This window comes from Aedes albopictus, chromosome 3 (genome assembly GCF_035046485.1).
Source record: "Aedes albopictus strain Foshan chromosome 3, AalbF5, whole genome shotgun sequence".
NCBI classification, from domain to species: Eukaryota; Metazoa; Arthropoda; class Insecta; order Diptera; family Culicidae; genus Aedes; species Aedes albopictus.
Genome location: NC_085138.1, coordinates 96374315 through 96401102, shown reverse-complemented (window position 1 = coordinate 96401102; position 26788 = coordinate 96374315). Strand labels below are relative to the sequence as shown.

General features: G+C 41.6%; 2 protein-coding genes across 2 annotated transcripts; one reads left to right on the top strand and one right to left on the bottom strand.

The window, feature by feature from the left end:
- The first annotated feature begins 1039 nt into the window (after positions 1-1039).
- On the top strand, positions 1040-23417 carry LOC115267088 (katanin p60 ATPase-containing subunit A-like 2). The gene is made up of 4 exons (XM_029873947.2): positions 1040-1166; positions 1227-1801; positions 22383-23110; positions 23250-23417. Exons 1-4 carry the CDS (start codon positions 1155-1157, stop codon positions 23396-23398), a joined length of 1464 nt encoding a protein of 487 aa, XP_029729807.2. The 5' UTR covers positions 1040-1154; the 3' UTR covers positions 23399-23417.
- An 8-nt stretch (positions 23418-23425) lies between these two features.
- On the bottom strand, positions 23426-24708 carry LOC109411254 (survival motor neuron protein). Its single transcript, XM_019684777.3, has 2 exons — positions 24554-24708; positions 23426-24489 (listed from the first exon to the last, which is right to left on the bottom strand). The coding sequence occupies exons 1-2, from the start codon at positions 24575-24577 to the stop codon at positions 23626-23628; spliced, it is 888 nt and encodes a 295-aa protein (XP_019540322.3). The 5' UTR covers positions 24578-24708; the 3' UTR covers positions 23426-23625.
- Between the last annotated feature and the right edge of the window lie 2080 nt (positions 24709-26788).

Genomic DNA, 26788 nt, shown 5'->3' with positions numbered 1-26788 from the left:
GCATAATAGTCGATTGGTAAAATGGCCGTTTGGCATAACAATAAGTGAAATGGCATTCATCATTTTCATGTATGATAAATATCTGTGTTATTTTCAAAACTTCAAACATCACGAGATTCATCATTTTGGTACGGAGCTACAATGAATCCTTTTTCGCGCGAGAATACTTTATAAAGGTAAAATATGTGACCTTCAACAGTAGAATGACCGTGAATTACTTCGGTTGGCCATATCTAACTTCATTTGCCTTTAATATAGAGTTTGAAAATAAAAATATTTGGCAATATGTTTAGATTGAAATAACTGATATCTGGGAGCTTTTGTATTCTGGGTACTTTTGTTCTCTTCGTCATGGAAGGCTTTTTGAAACCTGTTGAATTCAAAGTTGGCCTCAAATCTTTCCCAACCAAGCTATACAACCAAGTTTCAGGCAACTTGGCCGATGAATGCCCCTTCATAACGAAGAGAACAAACCTGTCGATAATATCCAGTCTTAAAAAGACTTACTAAAGTTCAAGCCAATTTAAATCAATAGCATGACCATTACCCAGAATCAGCAAATTATAAATTTTGTGTCAATATGTAAGTAAAATACTCTGGTAGATTTAACAAATATTTTGTGAATATAATTGATATTAATAAAGTATATTAAACCTTTTTTGGATTTTTGAAATCAAATCTTGCTACCATTGAGTGTTTGTAATGATAACAAAATGATATCTCAATTTGTTATTAAATAAAAACAATTCGGAAAGAAAACTTATTTTGATTTCATTTTGTTATCAATAACAAAATGAGTTATCAATTTGTTATAGGTTTGCTCTCATTCCTTGCTCGGGTTTACATACCCTAATATGATGGAATGCAAATTAAAAATTATAAATAATTCTTATTAACTATCCACCCTAATCGAACAGCGTTGCCAGTAAACAAAGTTGACCGTTGCTAATAAGAAAGCCCGGTCGTCATAGGGAACGATACAAGCACGTGGTGGTTGCCTTGATGAATTATGCTTATGGAAAGGGGTCATGCGAACGGGCAATTATTTTGTTTGTTAGATTGCTTGTTTGCACCACAGTTGGCTAAATATAATTTCATTGAAAGGTCGTTTGCTGCTGTTTTTGTTGGAACGAATAATATTTTGTTTGGAAATTATGTCTTTCGAGGTTTGATTTACAGAAGTCGATTAATTTAAAAATTTCACTAAGAACACATCCACTTTTCAGCAAGATAAACGTTCGATGTACGAACGTCGCCGTAACATCCTATATCTCGTTTCGCACTATTTTTCCATTGTGGGCCTCACTCAATCTCGACAAGCTCTTCTAGACGAAACGCATCTCACCGAAGAGTTTGAAGTCTGTGACAACATCGACCTGGACACAATCTACCAGGAATATTGCAGTTACTATGCGCTGAAGTTCGGCAAACAGCCCAGAATCGTCAAGAAAAACGAGTCTCACCCGCAACAAGCTACTCCTGCCCTGCCTCAACGTAAGCAATCGGCCTACAAGAAACGCCAGCCACCAGCAGTAAAACCACAGCCTTTGTCGCCACGTGGCGAACCGGAACCAGAAAGTGAAGCTAAATTTTTAGGCAATCATCTTACGGTGTCGCAGGTGATAAATCCGAATCAAGCTTCGCCCTGCAAAACTAAAGATGGCTGTGGTGTGGCTTCAGCAAAAGTTTCAGAGAATGGTGCCGGCACTGGTGCAGTGGTGGTTCCCAATCTGAGACCGTTTATAAGGTTGCACGAAAATTTCACTGCCGAGTGGAAGGAGCTCGCCGATACGGTATGCCGGTAAGTAAATTATTGACTTAAGTGCAAAATCTTCGGTAATCCGTAGGTCAGTTAATCATTTTTCAATCCATTCAACCTACATATGTACAGTTGGATAAATTGTTAGTGAAATTACGAAAAAAAAACCTTTGTCGTCTTTCAGGTTTCAACTATTGTTATACCTGCGGATCTGCGTAGCACTTCCAAAGTTAGGTCCGAAGCACTGATCCGAAAAATCCGTTTTCACTAGTCGTGATCGTGTGGGATTCCAACAGAAATTCCTACGAAAAACATAAATTTTAAGCGATGTTTTCCGAAATTTGTCCTGCGAGGTCTTCTAAAATTCTTCTAAATATTTTTATAGAAATTCCTCCAGGAATTCTTTTAGGTGTACTGTTTCAAAAAATATACCAAGGATATACAGCTACCAAACTCGGTTTTCATTACTTGTCACTGGGGCTGCCTTTACTCCACTCTATTCCAACTCCGGGAGATTTCCCAGAAGATGTGAAAACTTGAACACATCGAATAGGAGTCCCCACTAACAAAACAGCTGCTACTATACAGTACATTTCGTTATACAGATAAATTCCCAAACCAGCAGCGCTTTAAAGGCCGTTATGCGATTTCATTTTGTATGGACAAATAAAAATTTTTGTATGGACTAATGACGACGCGGGGGGGGGGGGGTTTGAAAAGTCCCAAAAAATGACCACGTGGTTTATGGACAGCCCCTTACAGTTTGTCTTAAGCTTCAAACAGTAAATTTGTTGTATCTGTTGTTCTTAATGTATGGTAAACAGTTGCTTTTATGTCGAAGAATGTGAGATTCAACGCATTCGACTGTAATCCACGGTTTGTGCAACTCATACCAAATGGTAACATTATGTTATACTGGGAAGATATTGTTGAATGATATGCAGATGGTAGCTCGCAAATTATGCTGGCAATATCAAATAACCGTATATCAAACTGTTTGTGCTTACTCTGTGCAACACACATACAGACATGCATTTCACTATATGTTACTGATGTTGAACAATACGACAAACAGTTTCACGCATCGGTATTTGTGAAACAGTGAAAATCGGCTGATGGTTGCAATGAAAACAAAGCAGAACAAAAAAAATGTGGAAGCACAATTTTAATTTGCTCAAATATCGGTTCATTGGATAAGTAGTTACATTTAACGTGCTGATAGCGGTAAGTATTTTATTTACGGGAAAATTGTGGCCATCAAACCAAAACCTACAATAAATCTTTTCTCTTTGCAGACGGAAATAGTTTCCTCCCGGACTCGGTCATCGTCGTCCTCATCGATTACTTATAGCTGGTAGCAACATGTCGTCATACACGGTATTGCTCCGGTGACCAATGTCCCTTCCATTTGGAAGTTTCGCGCTTCTTCCGGAGAGTTTGGCAATGAAGCATGAGGTGCATCGTCTGTTGATGGTGAGTAATCTGTACCAGCACCAAGATGTTGGTGTTGCTACGTTCGGACAGTGAACTGACCGTCATCCATGTATCCTCTGTAGGCATGTCCTGGAGGAAAGGTCTTTACGTGATTGTGCTTCCAACGCTGGGACAATCAAATTTGGATTTGAGAACATTTCATCGAAGCAGAAAATAAACGGAGGAGCTGAAGAAGCAGCCAAGGAAGAAGCAGGACAAATTTATAAGTCTACCGCAGTGCTATTAATAAAAGTAACTAATTCTTTTTTAAATTGTTGTTGTATATCTCTCTTGCGGCACTAAGATTATATAACAGTAGCTAGCTGTATAAATACAATATGATATGCAGTTATTCTACTATGGATAACTATAAAGCACTTGTTACACATACATTTACGATTTTCTTTCAAACTTACGGTCAAACTGTTCCCTAACCATTTGATATACTGTGGATCGTCTGAAAAACTGAACAATATATTGACAATATCCTTTACTGTATTGCGAAAAATTTGTTCGAGAAAATGAGCCATTTTTTATGGTAACCTATCTTAACCGCCTATTCCACATACTGTAATTTGGTGGTAATTTGGTGTAATTTACCATTTGTCAAACAGGCAAATCTGTACATGGTATGGTTAGCTTACTGTTATCTCGGATAGTCTAAGAAACTGTTGAATTACAATTGCTAATAGTCAACAACAATATAAGAAACACTGCGTTTACGGTTAGTGATTATGCGGGTCGTGGCATAGAAGCTGCTCGCACAGCATATACATGTGGATTAAGTTCGCCAGATTCATTGGTATAGGGCTTGCATAGAAGCTTCCGTCCATATGTACAACACAGTAACTCAGCATCAAGCCGTATTGAGGACGTTTTGTTGAAGTTTACATTCACAATAAATGTTAGTTGGGGAACCATTTAGAAATTTTCTTCTGAAGTTCCATTAAATATTCCTGCAAAAATTTCTCAGAGGTTTAATTTAGAAAATCTTGCAGAATTGATTCAGAAATTCCTCCATGGATTTCATTTGCAATCCTTTAGGAATTCCATGAGAAATATTTCAAAAGATTTCTCTAGAAATTTCATGAAGGATTCATTCAGAAAACCATTCACGGATTTCTTCCTCTATTGATTTCTTAAGAAAACTCTCCAGCGATTCCTTTAGAAAGCTTCCCATGAAATCTTTAGTAATTCAGCCAGCGATTCCTTCAGAAAACCCTTTGAAAATTCCTTCAAGATTTTTTCTTGGGATTTCCTTACAAAACACATAGATTCATTCATGAATTCCTCTGAAGTTCGCTTAAGGCGAAACTGGAAGCATTCTCTCATTTTTTCGGTTTTTGATTTTTTATTAAATAACGAAGCAATATTTTCAAAACCGGTTTTCGTACACATGTAGAGTATGGATCAAGGTACCTTCTGAATTTTTTTTGAGGTGGAAAATGTTTTCCTTTTTTGCAGAAACCATTTTTTTGTGAAATTTTGTTCAAAAATGGTTTCTGCAAAAACGAAAAATATTTTCCGCTACAAAAAAAAATCAGAAGATACCTTGATCCATACTCTACATGTGCACGAAAACCGATTTTGAAAATATTGCTTCGTTATATAATAAAAAATCAAAAACCAAAAAGTGAGGAAATGCTTCCAGTTTCGCCTTAAGATTCAATCAGAAATTACACCTGAGGAAAGCACATTAATTTATCTGTATCAGAAGTGCCAACAACGAATCAACTTCATGCGTACACTCACCGGAACATGGTGGGGAGCCCACCCGGAAGATCTGATAAAGCTTTATCGTACAACGATACTGTCGGTTCTCGAATACGGTAGCTTTTGCTTTCAGTCTGCCGCGAAAACACACATACTTAGCTAGAGCGTATCCAGTATCATTGTCTTCGGATCGCGTTAGGCTGCATGAACTCGACGCACACAATGAGTTTGGAGGTACTAGCAGCAGTACTCCCTTTATCAGATCGTTTCGTGGAACTGTCGTTAAGATTCCTCATCCGCTGTGAGGTGCTGAATCCATTGGAAAACTTTGAGAAGCTGATTGAACGAATTAATCAAACAAAATTTATGACAGTGTACTACTCGTACATGATTCTGGAGGTTCACCCTTCATTGAATGTTCCCAACCGCGATTGCTTCCCAGACTTCTCCAATTCCACTATAGGTTTTGATCTGACCATGGTGCAAGAAATCCGTGGAATCCCAGATCCGCTCCGATCGGAGCACATTCCACAAATTTTTGCATGCGAGTTTGGTCATATTAGTTGCGACAGAAGGTTTTTCACTGGCGGGTCAAAAACAAATAATTCCTCTGGATTTGGAGTATTTAATGGGCTTCATAGCGCCGCCCATAAACTTCAAAGTCCTTGCTCAGCATATGTCGCAGAATTAGCGGCTATATTGCGAATCTTTTCTGAAATCCGCATACCGGCCATACATTACGCATTACCGCATACATTACGCATTAGAGCGAATCGCCTCTCTTCCCTCTAATCAATGTTTCATTTTCACGTATAGTCTCAGTTCAATTGAGGCTATTCGTTCAATGAGGCCAGTGAAGCACTCCACGTATTTCCTAAGCGAAATACGAAAATTCCTGAGTGCTTTATCGAATCAAGCATATAATATCACCTTGGTTTGGGTCCCTTCGCATTGCTCGATTCCGGGCAATGAGAAAGCGGACTCGCTCGCCAAGGTGGGCGCTATGGAAGGCGATATTTATGATCGTCATATCGCCTTCAATAATTTTTTTTCGATTGCTCGTCAGCATGCCTTGGTCAGTTGGCAACAAAAATGGGATGCAGGAGAGTTGGGCAGATGGTTACATTCAATTCTCCCACAGGTAACGAAAACGGCGTAGTTGAAGGGGTTGGATATGGGTGGAGATTTTATCAAGATAATGTGTCGGCTTATGTCCAATCACTGGGCTCGCATTTCTATCGAATAGGGCTCACAAATAGCAATCGATGTAGCTGTGGTGCAGGCTATCAAGATATCGGGACATCATTGTGTGGGAATGTCCCGAATACTGTATTGCCAGATCCGATTTATGTGCATCCCTCAGGGCCCGAGGGAAACCAGAAAAGGAAGACATTAGAGATGTGTTGGGTAAACTTGATATTAAGTACATGAAGCCTGTGCACGACTTCTTGAAGCAAGCTGAAGTCTTCGTTTGATATCACCGTCTTGTTGCTCCACTTGTCCACCTCGTGTCCCATCGAAAATTGTCTGTATGTATCGTTACAGGTTGTTTGTCCACTCTACGTTTGACCAGCAGCAATACGCCAAACCAAGCTGTCACGTCCTAAATAACAATTCAAAATCATTAAGAAACATGCCAGTTGATTAAATGTTCCACAAAGGCGCCGACAGTTGAACAATAATGTGTGTTGAACAAAATGGCGAATAAATCTTTCATGCAGTGGAAACTGCACGTTTGTTAAATATATTTCTGCTCATTGAATAACTAATCGTACAGAAGTTTAAAGACAGTTGCTTTGGTATTCACATCATCTGTCTAATAGTGCTCTAATAATGATAGAATACAAGCTGCTTCCGACGTATTAGATGCCGTTATTCCACATATGATCTACAATGGAACAAGTAGTTTATCTCAAGTTTAACAACTATTGATCATTTTATTCATCTACAACAATATAGCTTAACAACAAGATGTAATCAGGTTTCTTTAGAAAATATGTTACGCTTTTATTCTATCAATGTTGCTTAATTATCGTTGTTCGCCATGCACCCAGTTGTAAACACGATTCCTGATTGGGAATCTAACAAGAGCGTCTGCGGCTACCAGCTTCAACACCAAATAAATATCTAGCAGCAGCTCCAAATATTACACTTTCAAAATCATCCTGACTCACCTTTTGCACTACACGCTCCAACGACAGCAAAACCACCAACAGGAACACCGAAAAAGACAGATGAAGTGGCTCCTGGGCGGCTGGTATTTACGAGTAGAATACCCACTTTGGTGCTACCGGTCAAACCGGGATCAGCTTCCGAATAATCCAATTTTATGGCTGCTTGGAAATATGCACCAGCGTCACTCATTTTTTTTCCTTCCGATACAAAACAGGAGCGGAAAAAAACTAAGTTCACTTGTTTAGGCGTACAAACATAAAACTAGGGGTGGGTAATGTTTGAGACATAACCGCAATGTTGACGTAGGACAAAGGCTGGAATGAAGTTCTGACTTTAATATATTAAAATGGGCCCTTTTATTTGAAGTCTTACATCAGCTGATTTTTCGGGTCATTGTTGTCCGACCTTCGTAAATAAATGCCTAACGGATTTATCACATAAAAGTCCTATACAATGTATACTGGCAAAATTCAAATCGGCGGAGTGATGTGTTGATTAAAGTTGTTATGTGATCCATTTCACTGAACGCATTCATAAGATGTTAATTAGTTAAACATTCCGGAACTCGCGTGGTTGGCCATCACTTGGGGGTTGAGCATTATTTCATTTTGAAGATAAATGTTCAACCGTTGTTTGAAAGAATTTTCGTCGAAAGGATAAAATGATTATAATATTGAAAGGCGTTAAGCCATAGCTACCCAAACATCATATTGCGATCGTGGATTAGAATAATGACCAGTTTCACTATTAATGGCAACGATGCTCTGTCTTTTGCTTTTTGGTTGCACCACCGACGAACCGACGTGACAGTGGTGATTCAAAACTGTCCCCCCCCAAATTTAACGGTCGACCAGCGAAGCGAGCGAACGCTTCTGTCAAATCAGCGCGGACACGAACCTCTTCCTATATTAATACACGGGGGTTTGGAATCATGGTACCAAAACAACGCGAACCGTTATAGAGGAGGCGGTAGTGTTCGGCTATTTTTCATCATGGCGTCGGGGACAATAAATTTGAATTTATTTGTTCTAGCTGTCACGTCGGTTCGTCGGTGGTTGCACTACATCTCGATCGATGTTGGAAATTATCCAATTAAGGTGATACGGGGCGCTGTGTTATTTCTCCTATCGTCCCTCTCTTTCTAAGAATTTGCCTCGCGATTTTGAGGATGGTAATCTCGATTTCTATCGCACAGAAAAGGCTGAAAAACAATCCGCATATGCACTGCAAGTGAGCATACACAATGATAAGTTTTTGTTCCAAAATATGAAGTAGATTCTGAGATTACCATCTTAATAGCAACAGAGCAATGGCGGGTATTTCCTCGATCGTCCCGTTCGCCCTTAACTCTTGAGGAATCATTTTCGATGGTCCTGAAAAGAACCGGTTTGAATAATGGACGATTATGATGCATTCACCATGCCACGCAATGCGTGTTGGTTTTCTCTGCGGAGAATGCTGGACGCCGTCGAAAATTGGCCCACCGCTCCGCTGCCATGGATGCAATTCCTGGTGCTATCATTAGCACGATAGCCGAGAGTAGTCGCTGGGTTGGTGTGCTGCTGCCTTGCTGGAGGTGACATCCACCTCCAACCTTCTTGACTGAACCAACGAAAATGACGAAAGAAAACAGAGAACACTGCTTTTATACCCCTAGATTAGCAGATGATGCTCCTCCCATTTGGCTGGTTTTGCAGTTTATTCCATTTGCATGACCCGTCCCACATGCTCCAGACGCTTCAAACGATTAATCAACAAAGAAATGAGAAAATTCTCATTGAACGGCTGAAGTAACCAAAATATTGGATGTTTGCACCACACTTTTCTCGTTCGATGGAATGAAATTATCTAATTCACAACTCTTGAGGAATAATTTCTGGTGGTACTGTATAGGACCGTTTGATTAATTGACGATTTTAGGAAGGAAGTGGCATGAATTCACCATGCCACGCAAGGCGTGTTGGTTTTCTCAGTGCTGAATGATGGACGCCACCTGAAACTGCCCCGCCGTTTGCTGCCGTGGATGAGATTAATGACCGGCTTCACTCTTGCTGGCAACGAAGTACACCTTTCTCGATCGAGGGTGGAAATTTCTCCAATTAACTTTTGAGGAATCACTTTCGATGGTCCTGAAAAGGACCGTTTGAATAATGGACGAATTTGATGAATTCATCATGCCACGCAATGCGTGTTGGATTCCTCCGCGCTCAATACTAGGCGCCGTCGAAAACTGGCCCGCCGCTTGCTGCCGTGGATGAGATTAATGACCGGCTTCACTCTTGCTGGCAACGAAGTACACCTTTCTCGATCGAGGGTGGAAATTTCTCCAATTAACTTTTGAGGAATCACTTTCGATGGTCCTGAAAAGGACCGTTTGAATAATGGACGAATTTGTTGAATTCATCATGCCACGCAATGCGTGTTGGATTCCTCCGCGCTCAATACTAGGCGCCGTCGAAAACTGGCCCGCCGCTTGCTGCCGTGGATGAGATTCCTGGTGCTATTAGCCGAGAGTCATCGCAGTCGATATGCGGCTGCTTGCTGGAGATGACATCCTACCTCCTTGGCCGATCCAACGAAAATGAAGACAGAAAATTCAATTTTTTTTTTTTAAATTCAATAAATCTTTATTTCAATTCATTTTTACTTGTTACAGTTTGATTTTTCAGTAGTTTAATAGATACAGCTAATGCATTTCTTCTTTATCAAAGTTTTGCTTAGGTTTTCTGTTACATTGTGTTACACTAGTGTGTATCAGTTTCAGGTGTTTGGCTTTTGCCCATGTTTGATTTTATCAACTTACTAACTACTATTTACAATATGTACAACTTAAGACTAACATATATACATTCACACAACATACAAGTTTCGAATAAGCTCGTTATTCGAATTTTGCGCTTTTTCTTTGAATTTTAAATTATGTTTGGCAATTCTATCACAAATTTTATCTATTTTAGCTAGTTCATGTAGATCATTTATTCTAGTGTATCTGGAAGCATCGAGGATTAATCTTAGGTATTTATTTTGTACTATTTGAAGTTTTTTCTTATGTGTCATTGCGCATAACTCCCATTCGGGAATGGCATAATCAATAACTGGGGCAACTATTTGCTTATATACAGAGAGTTTGTTTTGCAGAGATAGCTTAGATCTACGGTTAATTAGTGGATACAAACATTTTAATAGAATCATACATTTGTTTTTAGTTTTTTCTGTATGTGATCTAAAAAGCAACTTTGCATCAAGAACAACTCCTAATAAGGTGACTTCTGAAGACCAGTCAATGATATTATTCTCTAGTGAGATTTTGCAGTTTTCTGGTGGTTTGAGCCTGTCTGATTGTTTGTACAAGAACATGATAGTTTGAGTTTTGGCTGGGTTTATTTTGATTTTCCAGTCGGTTAGATATTGTATCAGGACGTTGAGGCATCGCTGGAGTTTGTTAGTGAGCTCTCTGGGGGTCCTTCCTTTCACCGCAATGGAAGTGTCGTCCGCAAAGAGTGAAAGAACACCACCATCCGGCAGGGGAGGAAGGTCAGATATGAAAATGCTGTAGAGGATAGGTCCCAACAAGCTACCTTGTGGGACTCCTGCTGCGATGTTGAAACTGTTTGATAGGGATCCCTCCAGCGATACCTTGAACGTTCTATCTTGGAGGTAATTTCTAATGATTTTTGTTATGTACAGTGGAACATTGAAACCGTATAGCTTAAAAATTAGGCCAGCATGCCACACGTTATCGAACGCTTTTTCCACGTCCATTAGAGCCATCGCTGTAGACTTGGAGACTGATTTGTTGTGTTTGATATTGTTGACCACTCGTTTCAGTTGGTGCACAGTTGAGTGGCCTTTCCTGAAACCAAACTGCTCTGGGGGGATTACATCGTTGGAGTTCACGTGATTCAGCAACCGATCGAGTATTAACCTCTCGAATAGTTTGCTCAGCGACGAGAGAAGACTTATAGGCCTGTAGCTGGACGGAGAAGTGGGGTCCTTTCCTGGCTTTAGTATGGGAACAATCTTAGCAGCTTTCCAGCAACTTGGAAAGTATCCAAGCTCCAAGCACCTATTGAATATAGCGGCCAGCAGAGAGAGTACCTTGTTGGAAGAGTTCTTTAGGACGAGATTGAAGACACCATCGAATCCCGGGGCCTTCATATTCTTCGCTCGCTTCAGTGACATGGAGATCTGGTCTACCGTGATCTTTTGGTCGTCTGGTACCACACAGTCGGAGTTATCGATTTGCTGCACGCATTGACTTACTTCTTGTTCGAAAGGACTTTGTATGGTGCTTCCCAGTTCGTGGGAATGCACTAGATGGTTACCAATGGCTGTTGCTTTTTCAGTGGCGGTTACCAAAAGTTTATCAGCCAGTTTCAACGGAGGGACAGGTCTTGGTTTGTTTTTAAGTACCTTGCAGACTTTCCAGAAGGGTTTGGAGTTGTTATCGAGACCCTGGAGCACTCTTTCGAAATTTGCGTTTCGAAGAGAGTCCAACCTGTCTCTGATGTGTTTATTTAAGATATGCATTTGCCGTTTCTTACTCAGGTCACCACTCCGTTGAAACTGGCGCCTACAGCTGTTTCGCACCTGAATGAGGTATTTGGTATTGGGATCAATGCGCAGGTACTCACCCTTAAGCGGAAGCCGCCGGACACATCTCTCGTCAGCCGTGTCAATCGCTCGCTGCAGAGTTTCCAATGCTTCGGCGGTGTTCAGAGCTGGATTGTCCTCAACTAGGCTGTCGACGGTACGTTGAAACGCCACCCAATTGACGTTGTTGTAATCCTTTCGATTTCGAGCCGGAGAAGGAGTGGCCCGCGAGTTGATCTCGCACACCACCGGGCTGTGGTCTGAGCTGAGGTCATTCACCGTCACAGGCTTGGAAATGTTGAAGTTGGCCAGGAAGACGTCCAGTGTGCTTGGTACTCCAGCTGCCGAAACGAAAGTGGGGTCATCAGGAAACTCAATCGTGTAGTGTCCCAGCTGAGCATGGTCAAACAGCAGGCAGCCGTTCCGATTTCTCGTGTGGTTTCGCCAGGCCTCGTGCCGGGCATTGAGATCTCCACCGATGACAAGCTTCGTGCCACATCGCGTCAGCATAGATAGGTCATTTTTGAAGCTGGACGAGGATCCGTCGGTGTCCTTGCACTGACGGGGACAGTAAACAGCGATGACACGAATGTTTCCGGATGTGCTTTCGATTTCGACGCCAAGGGATTCGATGGTTGTAGTGGCGAAATGGGGGAGAACGAAGAAACGGATTCCATGCTTGATGATGATACAGACTCCGCCACCGTTGGATCGAGTTCGATCGAGCCTGATGGTCGAGTATCCTGGGAGACTAAAGGTGTTCTTGGGCTTCAGATGTGTTTCGGTGATGATCCCGACGTCAATAGAATGTTCGTGTAGGAAGGAGGATGCCCCAATGGAGCAAGCATTCCAATTCATCATCTTCAATGGATTAGTACCCATATTGGATGACAAACGTACCGAGCACTTGGATCTGCTCGAATTTCGATTTACAGCCACGGAGAGCGTTGGACATGTCGACGAAAATCTTCATCAGCTCCGCGTTGGTGTGAAGCGTGCTTGAAGCCGCTTCCGAGTTCCACGCAGACGGGGGTGGTTCCGATCTGGAAGTACGCTGGAATCCCGGCGGAATACCGGATTGCTTCTTCGGAGGTTCGGCCAGATTTGGGTTTAGCGGTGGGAAGTTGGCATCGTAGTTTGCAGAAAAGTTTGCACGTCGGTCGATTCGGCGCCCTGGTTGTTTGCCGATAGTAGCTTGCCATCGAATCTTCAGGAACTCAGATCGTTTCCCACATGTCTTGTCGGTCGCCGGATGCTTACCGCCACAGTTGGCGCAGCGCGGGTCGCAGTCTTCAGAGGGGCACTTTTCAGTGGAGTGAGCTTCGCCACAACGGTTACAACGGCTAGCTCGATGGCAGTGTCGAGTGCCATGTCCGAAGTGAAGACAATTCATGCACATAGTAACGTCGTGCTTCGAGCGATGTGCATCCCATGTCACCTGGATGTTGGAGATGGTGCGAATTTCTTTCAGCTGCTTCATCGTGATGGAACCGCGGGGGAAATAGATGAGGTACATGGTATCTCTGAACCTGGAGTCCTCTTGGCGCTTGATTTCGCGCACTTCAAGCGCCTGCAGCTGATGCTCCACGAGAAGCTGCTTCTTCAGTGACTCGCCGGTCACCCCGGGGAGGCCACGCACAATGACCTTGAAAGGTTTTTCACCCGGTTTGTCGTGGGTGAAGTACTCGAGTTTGCACTGCTTCAGAAGATTTTCCACTAGGAGAAACTCTTCCTCCGTTTTGCACAGTATTTTTGTGCCGATGCCGCTGATTTTGAAAATTGGTTTGACGCCCAATTTTTCAACTAGTGGCTGCAGCTTGTGGAAGCTGAAGTTAACCACCACCAGCGGCGGCAGCTTGGCTTTTTTCGGCACACTTGGCGACGGTTTTCCTTTCGCTTGTTTGCGTGGCTGCTGCTCGATGCCCGGATCACCGAAATCCTCCTCGAGGTCGGAGAATCTGTTCTCCGAGGTCACGCTTTCCGACGCCACACTTGTAGTGCCAGCGTCCTTTTTCCTCCGTTTCGTCCCCTTCACTTCCTTCCACGGTCCGGTAGCGCCACCGGCCACGAACTCAAGCTCCATGCTTCTTCACTTTTCCCCTACTCTTCACTTCGCACTTCGCGTTTACTCTTTCGTCGCGCTCAAGAAAAAATCCGCACGTCTGCTCGAGGCAAACACTCAGACTCCAATCTGAAGACAGAAAACAGAGGGCACAGCTTTTATACCCCTAGATTAGCATATGAAGCTCCTCCCATTCGGCTGGCTTTTCAGTTAATTTCGTTTGCATGACCCGCCCCTCATGCTCCAGACGCATCAAACGATTAATCAACCGAGAAATGAGAAAATTTCTATTGAACGGATAATGTAACCAAAATATTAGATGATTTAGGTCATTTTAATTTGAAAAATGTTAGAATTGAAAAAAAAATCACGCAAAATGATCTGGATATGATAATGCGTTGCCAAAGTCCACTGGCGGTCAAACTCATAACTCTTTTGGAAAGATTTTATTTGGTCCTGAAAAGGACCGTTTATATATGAACGATTTTGATGAATTCACTACGCCACGCAATGCGTGTTGGTTTTCTCCATGCTGAATGCTGGAAGCCGTCGTAAACTGACCCGCCGCTTGCTGCCTTGGATGAGATTTCCAGCCGAGCCGAGCCGTCGCTGGGTTGGTGTGTGCTGCTGTCGTACTGGAGGCGCCACCAACCTCCTTGACTGATCCAACGAAAATGACGAAAGAAAACCGAGGACAGCTTTTATACCCCTAGATTAGCAGATGAAGCTCCTCCCATTTGGCTGCCTTTCCAGTTTATTTTGTTTGCATGCCCCGCCCGCATGCACCCAGACGCTTCAAACCATTAATCATCCCAGAAATGAGCCAATTTTCATTGAAAAATGTTTCAGAATGGTCTTATTTGGAAAATGCGTTGTGGAATTCCAGGTGGAATCATTAGTGGCCGGCTTTATCATTGTTGCTGAGCCATCAAGCATTCAATATTTCACTTTTTTTGTTGCACCACGCTTTTCCCGATCGATGGTATTAAGCCTGGAATCTGGAGAAAATTACATGAATTCACCATTTCACGCAATGCGTGTTGGGTTTCTGCGCGGTGAATGCTGGATACCATCGAAAATTGCCCGGCTTCACTATTGCTGAGCAACGAGTATACACGCTATTTGGTTCCACACCACTTTTCTCGATTTATGGATGAAAATAATCCGATTTATAACTCTTGAGGCATCATTTTCGGTGGCCCTGATAAGGACCGTTTGTTCATGAATTCACCATGTCACGCGATGCGTGTTGGTTTTCTGCGCGTTGAATTCTGGATGCCTTCGAAAACATACCGGCAGCTTGCTGGATGAGATTCCTGGCCGAGCAGAGAGTCGTCGCTGGGTTGGTGTGTGCTTCTGCCGGGCTGGAGGTGACACCAACCTCCTTGACTGATCCAACGAAAATGACGAAACAAAACAGAGGGTACAGCTTTTATACCCCTAGATTAGCAGATGAAGCTCCTCCCATTTGGCTGGCTTCCAGTTTATTTCGTTTGCATGCCCCGCCCCATATGCAGCAGACGCTTGAAACGGTTTATCAACCGAGAAATGAGAAACGTTTCATGTAACGAATAAAGTAACCAAAATATTGAAAGATTTAGATCATTTTAACTCGAAAATGCTATAATTAAACAATGTTTCACGAAAAATGGTCCAGGTAGGATGAAGCGTTGTTAAATTCCGGATCGAACCATTGGTGGCCGGCATCATCATTGTTGCGGGGCCGCCACGCATTCAATCTTTCACTTTTCGGTCACACCACACTTTTTCCGTTTTATGGAATGAAATAATTATCTGATTCACAACTCTTGAGGAATAATTTTCGATGACTCTGAAAAGAGCCGTTTGAATATTGGACGATTTTTGACAGAAAACTACATGAATTCAATGCGCAATGCGCATGCGCAATGCGTGTTAGATTTCTCCGTGTTGAATGTTGAACGCCGTCGAAAATTGGCCCGCCGTTTGCTGCCCTGGATGCGATTTCTGATGCTATTAGCAATGCGCCGCTGTCAATCAATCCGTGAAAGAAGCCCCGAGGAAAGAAAAGCGACGCAACTCGCAAATTTATCCGTCACGGCGGAGCATTCTTTGGAATTTCTGCTGCCTCTGCCACCACCGTCGATCAATCCGATTTTCGAAACACTTCCTTGGTCTGCCGCGGTAGAGGGTTAGAAGGTGAATCTGCAACAGCACCGCGGTGCCGCCAACCACCGACACGGCCGCCAAAGAATAATGAGCAAAAACGCAAACGAAGAAAGTGGGCAGCTCTCGTTCGATGCGTTCACCTCGAGACGACAAAGACAAATGAGGGAAGATGCGAAGAAGCAGTAGCTTTTATATTCGACGGGAGCAAGATTTGCAATCGATTGGTGCCAAAATTTTGAAAATTCAACGAGAAATGGCTGAGTTATTAACGCTCAAAATCTCCACTTTAAACGTAACGCGGCCGATTTCTGAATATTTAGAATGACACCCGGTATAGAAAAGAGAGACGTAGTCCTACGTCAAAAAAATGTTCAAAGAGTTACCAAACTTAGGCCAGTAGTACACAGGGTCAAATATTTGACAAGGAAAGAACTCAAGAAACAACATCAGTTTGACACTAATGAAAATTCGATCGAGTCAAACAAGATGTTTGAGCATTGGTTTCTTTTCGGACAAATATTTGACCCTGTGTACTAGCAGCTTTACAACACAACACCGTGAATGACTGACGGACTGACAAATATATCAGCATACATACCTTATGATTAACCATTGCGGTTACAATAGGACAGATCGGTGAAGTACTAGATTTGTAGTAATGAGCTGAATTTTAGTATGGTGAGAAGGTCAATTCTCCGTTTCTGTAATAAAATGGTGCAAAAAGCGTGGATATTATAGTTCCTTGCCTAATTTGATGCTGTTTGAGCAAAACTTTGGACAACAGTGTTGTTGTTTTCTTCATTTCTTGCAACATAAACAATTAGGCAAGGAATCATAATACCCACTCTTTTTGCACCATTTCATTGCAGAAACGGAGAATTGACCTTCTCACCATACTAAAATTCAGCTCATTACTACAAATCTAGTACTACATCGAACGTGCCCCATTATTCAAACATTGATCAGCTTCAATGTTAATGAGGACAATTTGTTGGAAAAAATATTTAAGCAATGTTCAAACAACATATGTACGACAATGTACTAGACTCAGGAACTGAATATTTATATACTGCGGCTTCAAATCAGCCGATTCATGTAATTCAGATTGAGGCAGACCGAATGCAGACGACTGTCAATCAGAAGGTCCCGAGTTCAAGTCTTACACCATTCTTAAACGATTAAACGATTGAAGAAAAAGTTTAAGATATTTGTGTAAATAGCTAATGGTTCTAACATTGAACAAGAGTTTAACCACCGACGAACCGACGTGACAGTGGTGATTCAAAACTGTCCCCCCCCAAATTTAACGGTCGACCAGCGAAGCGAGCGAACGCTTCTGTCAAATCAGCGCGGACACGAACCTCTTCCTATATTAATACACGGGGGTTTGGAATCATGGTACCAAAACAACGCGAACCGTTATAGAGGAGGCGGTAGTGTTCGGCTATTTTTCATCATGGCGTCGGGGACAATAAATTTGAATTTATTTGTTCTAGCTGTCACGTCGGTTCGTCGGTGGTTTAACAACCGATGTACGATCATTGAATAAACATTCATTTATGGCACAAATTTCCCAAATGGAGGAGAACGTGCCTCTGGAGCCGACCTACTGAAACATTCATTTCATCGTGCTTATAGAACTGTTGATGTTGAATAGATTCTAATTTTTGGGCAAACAAGAGTTGAAGAATAGTTTTATTTCAAAATTATTCAAATATAATACGACTAGCAGCTTAATAACGTTGGTTTAAGAAACATTTCTTCAAGCAAAAATTATTTCTTGGGGTGTCAACGAAAAGCCCCATCACCCTATCCTTTCCTCAAATATTTTTGTTCCCCCTAACCTCGATCAAAACGCGAGTTTTATGGTTCCTCAAAACTAACATAGTTTATAAGTGAAAAACATGAAATTGTAAAAAAAATTAACTGAATTCGGCTCCGTTATGCTTGGTGGCGCATGAGCCTAAAATAAACGTTTAAGTAAAAAAAAACCTAATTTAGTAAATTTTGGGACATTCGCGCTAAATGTAATGGAAAGAGAAAAATATGTTGAAGCTTTATATACTGATTTCAGTAAAGCATTTGATAGAGTGGATATAAGTTTGTTACTTTTCAAGTTGTCTAAATTAGGTTTCAACCCTAGATTACTTAAATGGATCGAGTCTTTTTTAACGGATAGAACTCAACGAGTAAGATTTAAAGGAAGCTTGTCAAAAATACCGTCGTTGGGGGTGAGAATGGGTCAAAAAAGGATACTCAAAGATTATTTGTTAAATAACAAATGCAATTGAAGTCGGAATAACTTTTTATTTGGTATGTATACTCTCCTATGTGGTAATGATAGTTTAGCAAGAAAGTATCACGTTATATGAATTGCTTACTAAACTACAAATGATTGAAAATTTACCCAATCTCACCCCTTAGGGGGGGGGTGAGTATGGGTCAAAGTATTCGAAATCATCTATCTAAGAATATAAGTTAATTTTATTGATCATATCTAGTAAACCTACTTAAAACATAATGTTATCATGACGAATAAAAACTTAGGTTATTTTAAAAGATGATTAATCCACCTAAAAGGGCTAATACAACCGAAAAAATGGTTGAAATTTGATAAAATAACGTTTGTATACTGTATCGCCATTTTTAGCCATCATAATCATCCTCATTAAGAGTTTCAACCTCCATGAGAGGAGGGGAGATTACAATTAGGGAGAACGCATTGAAAGATTGATTGTAAAAAAAAAATGATAGTTTTAGTATACCTACTGCATAAGAAATGTTTAACCAAACCCTCCGTTATAATTTGATCATTGTCATCTATATTGCTAAAGCAAATCACTCCATCTCAAGATAGAGGGTCGTTCAAATATTATGATAAGTCTATTTTGTGAGCTTACGATATGGCAGTACACTAAAGATCAGATGATGATTAGGGGAGCTGTCCAAACGCATGGGTGTATTGCTTTTTATATCCTCCAAAAGAAGAATATTAAAGATGTTAACATAGTCCAAGGCTTGTGCAGTATCTGCTGTGCGGTCCAATGACCACCCGTATTTATACTACCTTAGGTAGACATAATGAATCATACCTAGACATTTAGGTACCGTCATGAAAGCATTTCATGTAGGTAGATATGCACACAACCATTAGGTAAACACTACAGTCCTTTCCCCTATAGAAAACTTTAAAAAATAACATTCATCGCCAAAATAATGATAGCACAAATAAACTGACGAGTCCGTCACTTTCAAACTACAAAAACAAAAATACTATTTCGCTATACCAACATCGGTAACTTTACCAAAAAATACAAATAACACAAATCCATTCACCAAAACATAACAAACATATGTTTATTCCGCCACAAAAGAACAATTTTGTTCACCACAAAAAATAACATTTCGTTATTACCAAAACAAAAAGACAATTTCGTCAATGCAACATCGGCCAAATAAGAACATTCTGTTCACAACATAATGGCAATTCTACCATAAAAGAACAATTCTGTTCTCTACAAAAATAACAATAAGGCATTTTATGAGACGTTTCAAATCAGCTGTTTTTTGAATGTTTACCGGTTTTGAAGTCCAACCGGTGGGCCCATTTATTTACATTTTCGCTAGCATAACATGTGATACAGGCCCATCCAATAATCGAGGTTCGTTTATCTGCAAAAATGCGCCAATCCGCCCACTATAATTAATGTCCGTAGACCTTGGGGATGTTTTTTTCATCTGCTAGTGACATCATGCAGCTCGGGGGATTGATACATGCCACATTAGAAACCGAAACATCTCTACCAGCAAAAATCTGATTAGCGCTCACCATATGTTATGCTACTTTTCGCGAAAACAAAAACATCACATGTAAACAATAACAATGAGCGGCCCACCGGTAGAACATCTCGTAAAATAGCTTATTTGTTATAAAAACAACCTGAAAAAGAAAAGGAAAAAATCTCGGGAATAACTCAAAAGAAATCACACGCTCCTTGATCCTCGTCGCCACTTTTATATCCTCCAAAAGAAGAATATTAAAGATGTTAACATAGTCCAAGTGTAAAAATATCCCCTCTTTGAAATAATATAAAGTTTTCAATACAAATTAGCGATAGTTGATGAGCTATTTCAATTTTTATGTTTCTCCGTTTTGACCCAATCTCACCCCCCAGACCCATTGTCACCCCCATCGACGGTAGTAAAATTGACATCTGGTGTTCCACAAGGCTCACATCTTGGTCCACTGTTGTTTATTTTGTTTGTGAATGATGTTGAACACGTTGTCAAATATCTTCAAGTTTCTATATACGCTGACGATATGAAACTTTTCATGGAGATACGTAAAGCATCTGACCTCGACATATTTCAAAATGAAATTGATATTTTCTTCTGCTGGTGTAGCAACAATCTGTTGGGGGTCATGCACAAATTACGTCACGCTTTTGGGGGGAGGGGGGGTTTTACAGAACGTGACGACCCATAGAAAAAATAATGAGGTCCCATACAAAAAGTTTGATAAAGGGGGGGGGGGGGGGGGGGGGTCTGGAAAAGGTCGATTTTTGCGTGACATAATTTGTGTATCACCCCTTGGAACTTAACGTCAAAAATGCAATTCAATTACATTCACAAGAAAATTTAACATAACTCATAAAGTGGTAACTTTAGGTGATGAAAATGTTGAAAGGCGTAATCTGGTTAGAGATCTAGGCGTTGTTCTCGACTCGAAACTTACCTTTGTTGATCATCATAATACATGTATATTATTATATGTATATAAAGCAAGTAACATGCTCGGGTTCATCAAACGATTCATTTTTCATTTTAATGATCCTTATACAATTAAAACACTATATGTGACATACGTAAGACCTCTTCTTGAATATTGCAGTGTTGCTTGGGCTCCATATCAGGCTGCACACATTAACCGGATAGAGTCGATCCAAAAACAGTTTTTGCTGTTTGCTTTAAGGAAACTAGGCTGGGTTCACTTACCGTTACCATCTTATGAGGCACGGAGCATGTTGATTCATTTAGATAGCTGTTGTATCCAGTCGCAATAAGAGCATACCAGCCCTGCGACTTACGATCTGTCGATCGGTTCGAAGAGATGAACAGAATAAAGAATAGCTCAGTCTACGTTTGAGCGTGCATAACTAAACATCTCGGTTTTAGTTAATCCCTCAGTACCCAAACCTCATACCTCTAATCTTCGGTTAGATCAATAGCCTCGAAAATCGAAGAGATTTTGCCATGATTGCTTTTAGAAATGACGTTATATCAAATAGAATATGCTCTCCCATTGGAAAATTTGAATTTCTCTGCTCCCACTCGTTTATTAAGATATAGAAACTTATTTTTAATAATTACCACAGAACAGACTATGTTAAATATAGGCCATTGAATAGACATCATCCTTGCTACAATATTATCGTCGCACCACCAAATCGAAGTCGTCGCTAGAAGCACATGCGAAGTTGCAGCTGCGAAGTAAATTTGAATCTATTTTTTCTGTTGCGCATCATTAAGCTAAATAAGAGCAACAATATGCACTAATCCAAATTGAGTTGCGACATTTCTAAGTAGGTTAAAAACCAATTTTCGCACAAGCATAATACACATAGTGACAGAATGATATGACAATGAGTAGAGATATGCTTAAAAAGGCATTTTTTTTTTGAGACGAATAGGGTTAGGTGTTAGGTCCAAGCAACCATTGTAGTATACTTATATTTGTAACGGTCTACGAATTGATTGACGACAATAAATAAATAAATAAGTACATGATTTTTTTTCAGATAATTACCGTAGAATTCCGAATTATTGATAGGAACAATCAGTAAAAAAAAATCTTGAATAACTTTCCACAAGGTCCAAAGAAATTTTTTATTTGTTAAAAATGTTCGAACATCCTTTTTTGCAACTCGTTGCATAAATAATTATTTCAATATGAATAATACTTATTCATATAACAATGCGAAGGGCGGGGACGTAACCAATCGCTTTACAATTTTACACAGTTGTTTAGGACGCCAAAAAGAGGCAAATGTACATTGTGATAAGATCAAATTTTAAATATTTTTCGCATACAATGTGTACCAAGTTATGCACTATATGGCGACCGTGACACCGAGAAATATGCGTGCAACAAGATAAGTGGATGAAAAAAGTCAACTGATGATTAACAGATGGTGACTCCATAAACTAAATCGGTCCAAGCAAATCATGTTTAGGTTTATTAAATAACTTAATAAGCATATGCATAAGGGTATGCTCGTAAAACACTAGCTGAGAAGCATTTGGGATGTAGGTAACGCTAACAATAAATAAGATTGGATGACTTGAGTGTACTATGCTATAGCAGGGTTAAGTATTATTAAGAGTCTCAGCCGTAATGTTTAATATGTTGTTGTAGTAGTCACCTACACAACCAATTTTTAATACAACATTCTCTTCCAGGGATCTGATTAAGAAGGACCTCCGCCAACGATGGGATCAAGTGAAAGGCCTAGATCAACCGATTGCTCTACTCAAGGAAAGTGTCATCACTCCCCTTAAATACCCGGAACTCTTCGTTGGGCTTACCAAACCGTGGCGCTGCATTCTCCTCCATGGACCACCCGGAACCGGTAAAACCATGCTCGCTCGAACTCTCTGCTCGGAAACTCGTGATTCGATCACGTTCTTCAACGCCACTGCTAGTACTCTGATTTCCAAGTGGCGCGGCGAATCGGAGAAGCTCATCCGTGTGCTGTACGATGTGGCTCGATTCTACGCGCCGTCGATCATTTTTATCGATGAATTCGATGGGTTGGCTTCGCGGAGGGACTCGATCGGTGAACACGAAGCTTCCAAACGGTTCAAGAATGAGTTTCTGGCCCTGATCGACGGGTTAGATGGTGGAACGGATGAGGAGAGGGTATTTCTGCTGGGTAGCACCAACATACCGTGGGACATTGATCCGGCTTTTCTGAGGCGCTTCGAGAAGAAGATATTGATCGATGTGCCCAATGGCGAAGGTCGGTTGGCTATCGTTCACGAGTTGCTTCCGGTGACGACGGCGTGGGATCGAAAGCAACTGGAGGAAGTGACAAAGAGGACGGAGAATTTTACCGGAGATGAAATCAGGATAGCCTGCAAGGAAGCTTCGATGATGATGATACGCGAGAGGATCGATAAAAACTGCGGTAAGACGAGAGTTTATTACGGATAGTTAACTAATCTAGAATCCCTTTTTAATACCAAATTTCTTCATGGAGGCAATGGCTCTCTCTAGACACTTCGTAACAATATCGAAGTATTGACGCTAAGTTATTTCTGTTTCAGAGCTCAATGGGAAATCCTTCTCCCCACCATCAACCGAAGAAGTGCAGTACGAGCAACTGATGAGTGCCTTGCAGCAAATCCAGCCGGCCACACTCGCTCTGATTGAAAAACATCGCGAGTGGAATAAGAAGTATGGAAACCAATCATGAGGAAAATACTCGAAATTACAATTCCGATTTTGGACATTTTGTATTACATCTTTATTTACTGAAACTAAAGAAGAACTTTATTTTCAAAACAGTTTTTTTATAATAAAATAAAAGAAAAATGAAATTCAGTTCAGTTCAACTCGAAAATATGTCATACGATTTGGAAAGATCATCAGAGGGGAGAAACTTAAGCGCTAAGTAACATAACCGCCAGCTGAAACCCATCCTTAGGACGGTCGAGCCCGCTTCTGCGACATCTTCTGGCCGTGGTACAGCCCGGTGTAGTATCCACTCATGTACCAGGACATGAGCATGGCGGACAGATTTTCCGACTCCAGATCGTCGTCGTCTTCCAGCATGGGCGGCATCGGTGGCGGCGGCGGAACCATGAAGGATGCTCCCATGCCGGCGTGGAAACCTCGAGATGCCGCCTTGGAGGAGTGTCCCATGCCAGTCGCTTTGGGCATTCGGAAGCTTGGGTCGATGTTGATTCGGATTTTGCTGGCTTTGTCGGTTAGCTTTACCTCATCGTCGCTCATCTCCATCCGGTTGGTGTCATCTTCGGCGGTGGCCAGCTCTGCTGCATCCTCCCGCTGCTTACGGCGCGCTTTACGCCCCCACGACGGCACCAAATCCTCGATGGCCACCGTTTGTTCGTTGTTGTACCCAACATACCGAATCAAAGCGTCTCCGGATTTGTCCACCGCTAAAATTTTGGCCTCATAATCCACCCCATCATCGTACGTTGCCCGACAGTAATCCCCAACATTGTACGACCGTTTGCTTCCCGATTCACAAGCCCCCTTCTCCGCCGAGGAATTTTCCACCCCGGACGACTCACCCTCTTCTGTCTTCAGTTTGATCTGCTGCTGAGAGGCAGATGTGGACGCTTGTGGCTGTGGTGGCGGATCCTGTGTCGCAGGCATACCGCCCGCTGCCTTACCCAGCATCTTTTTGTTGGTTTTCATGGCCAAACGCTTGGCCACCTCCTCCCGGACCATGGCCAGCGATTCATCGTAGTTTCGAATGATGAGCGTGTCGTCCCAGATGTCGTCTGTCGAGTGTTCGCCATCCGAGCTGCTGCTGTTTGACTGCAGAGGGTAGAACGAGATCGTTGATTTAAATGGCAGAAAAACAATTAAATCGAATACTTACCGCCTTGCTACGAGCGGCGTTCATTGTGGGGCGAAATAATGTGTGATTTGCAGAGAATTAAAGTGATTTTACGGAACAAATTCGATAAAAAATTACAGAAAACGTTTTCAGTTTTTTTTTTCTTTTGTAAAGCGACTGAGCTTTTTGACAGTTTAACAGAGGAATGTTAAGAACGCACTCCACAAGAAAACAAAACAAAGTGGGGTTTGTTCGCAGCTGAAGCCACATCGGCCAAAGCGAGTATTACACTCAAACAATTTTACGAGTCAGTTGTATCAGAAACTCCATATACGATCGGTCACCAAATCTTTGTACATAGCAAACACTTAATATATAGCGCATTTAGTTCACCACTGGACTATCGCACTAGTTTTCACGAGTGCGAAAACGCTAATAGAAGTGCGCGATTGCATCAAATCAACTCGGTGACTTCAGAGCACTTGTTCACCATAGATTGAAGAATTAGTGCGCCGAAGACATCAACCTGATTCGATGCAATCGCGCACTTTTATTTACGTTTTCGCACTACAGTGAGGATTCGCTCGTTGGGTCACGACTGCGCCCTGATTAGCGAATCGTGTTCGTTCGTTGGGGCAACTGACAACTAACCAAAATGCTCTAGACACATGCAAGTGACGAGAAATACATCACGAAACACTCACATACTTGCACAAACGTTCTGTATATAGGAGCTGCGATGCGACGGCGGTCAGACGTCAAACTCATTTTGACATCGATTTTGACATTGACAGTGCTTTTTTGTTGGGTTTTGCCCCAACCAGTGAACATTCAACTATCGAGACAGCCCATCTAACGAGCCGCCAACGAACGAATCGGGACTGTATTAGAAAACCATTAAATTTTCTGTGTCCAGTCCGGTACCCAATAAATATTCATTACCTTGTATTTTTTTCCGTGTAAATAGCCTTTTGTGTAAATTATATTAAATATATTATAGCGCATTTAGTTCACCACTGGACTATCGCACTAGTTTTCACGAGTGCGAAAACGCTAATAAAAGTGCGCGATTGCATCAAATCAACTCGGTGTCTTCAGAGCACTTGTTCTCTATAGATTGAAGAAATAGTGCGCCGAAGACATCAACCTGATTCGATGCAATCGCGCACTTTTATTTACGTTTTCGCACTTATAATGTCGCAGTTCGCAGTCCAGTAGTGAACTAAATGCGGTATATATTAAATATACAGTAGACGTTCGGTCGGTGCAAACGGTTTAACTGCAATGCTTTTTAACTGCAAGTCCGGTAAGTGCAACAAATTTGCAGTTATCGCACCGCCAAACGTCAAAATGGTGCGCCATGTGGCTATAGCCCAAATGAACAGTCAGATCACGTTCCCGGTTATTGCATGTCGTTTGACAACTTGCTGACATCTGTCAGTCGTTGCAGTTACCGAATTTCGTTCGCTAAGTGAAACGTAAACATGTTGCAGTTATCGAACGTCTACTGTAATTAAATTAAATATTATGTTTCCAGTTCAAAACCGTATTAGCGACATTTTTTCTTTGACTTCCGCTGCTTTTGGCTTGCGTTAAACACAATGTCGGAAGTGGGGCGCTGTATAGAGCACCAGGTGTACAATACAGCGCCCCACTTCCGACATAGTGTTAAACGCATGGCAAAAGCAGCGGAAGTCAAAGAAAAAATGTCGCTAATTCGGTTTTGAACTGGAAACATAATATAAATATTTTAGCGTGTTACACCGATCTGACAGCTCTGACAGTAAGGGACTAAACATATATTACGTAAAGTGAGTACCGAGGATTGTTCACAATCTGCGAACCTGACTGCGGAAAAAATCGCGACCATGACGCCTTAGTGTATGTACAGACATTTTCGTGCAGAGTACTGCACAACCGTGTCTTGTCCGATCCCATCCGTGCCGTTGCTGGGGTGCGGCAAGGATGTAACCTATCACCGCTTCTGTTCCACATCGTAATCGACGAGATCCTGGTAGGTGCGATTGATTGTGATTTGGTTTTGGTGTCTTCGAACTGGCTGATGACGTTGCTTTCCTAGCTCAACGGCACTCTGATATGATGAGCAAGCTCGATTATCTTGCCAATGGCTCCTCAGCGGCAGGTCTTACCATCAACATCAACAAGACCAAATCGTTGGATGCAAAAACGGTCAACCCTTCCAGCTTTACGGTAGCTGGGTAATCAGTGGAGAATGTCGAAAGCTTCCAATATCTCGGTAGCCAAATGGCGGCACCA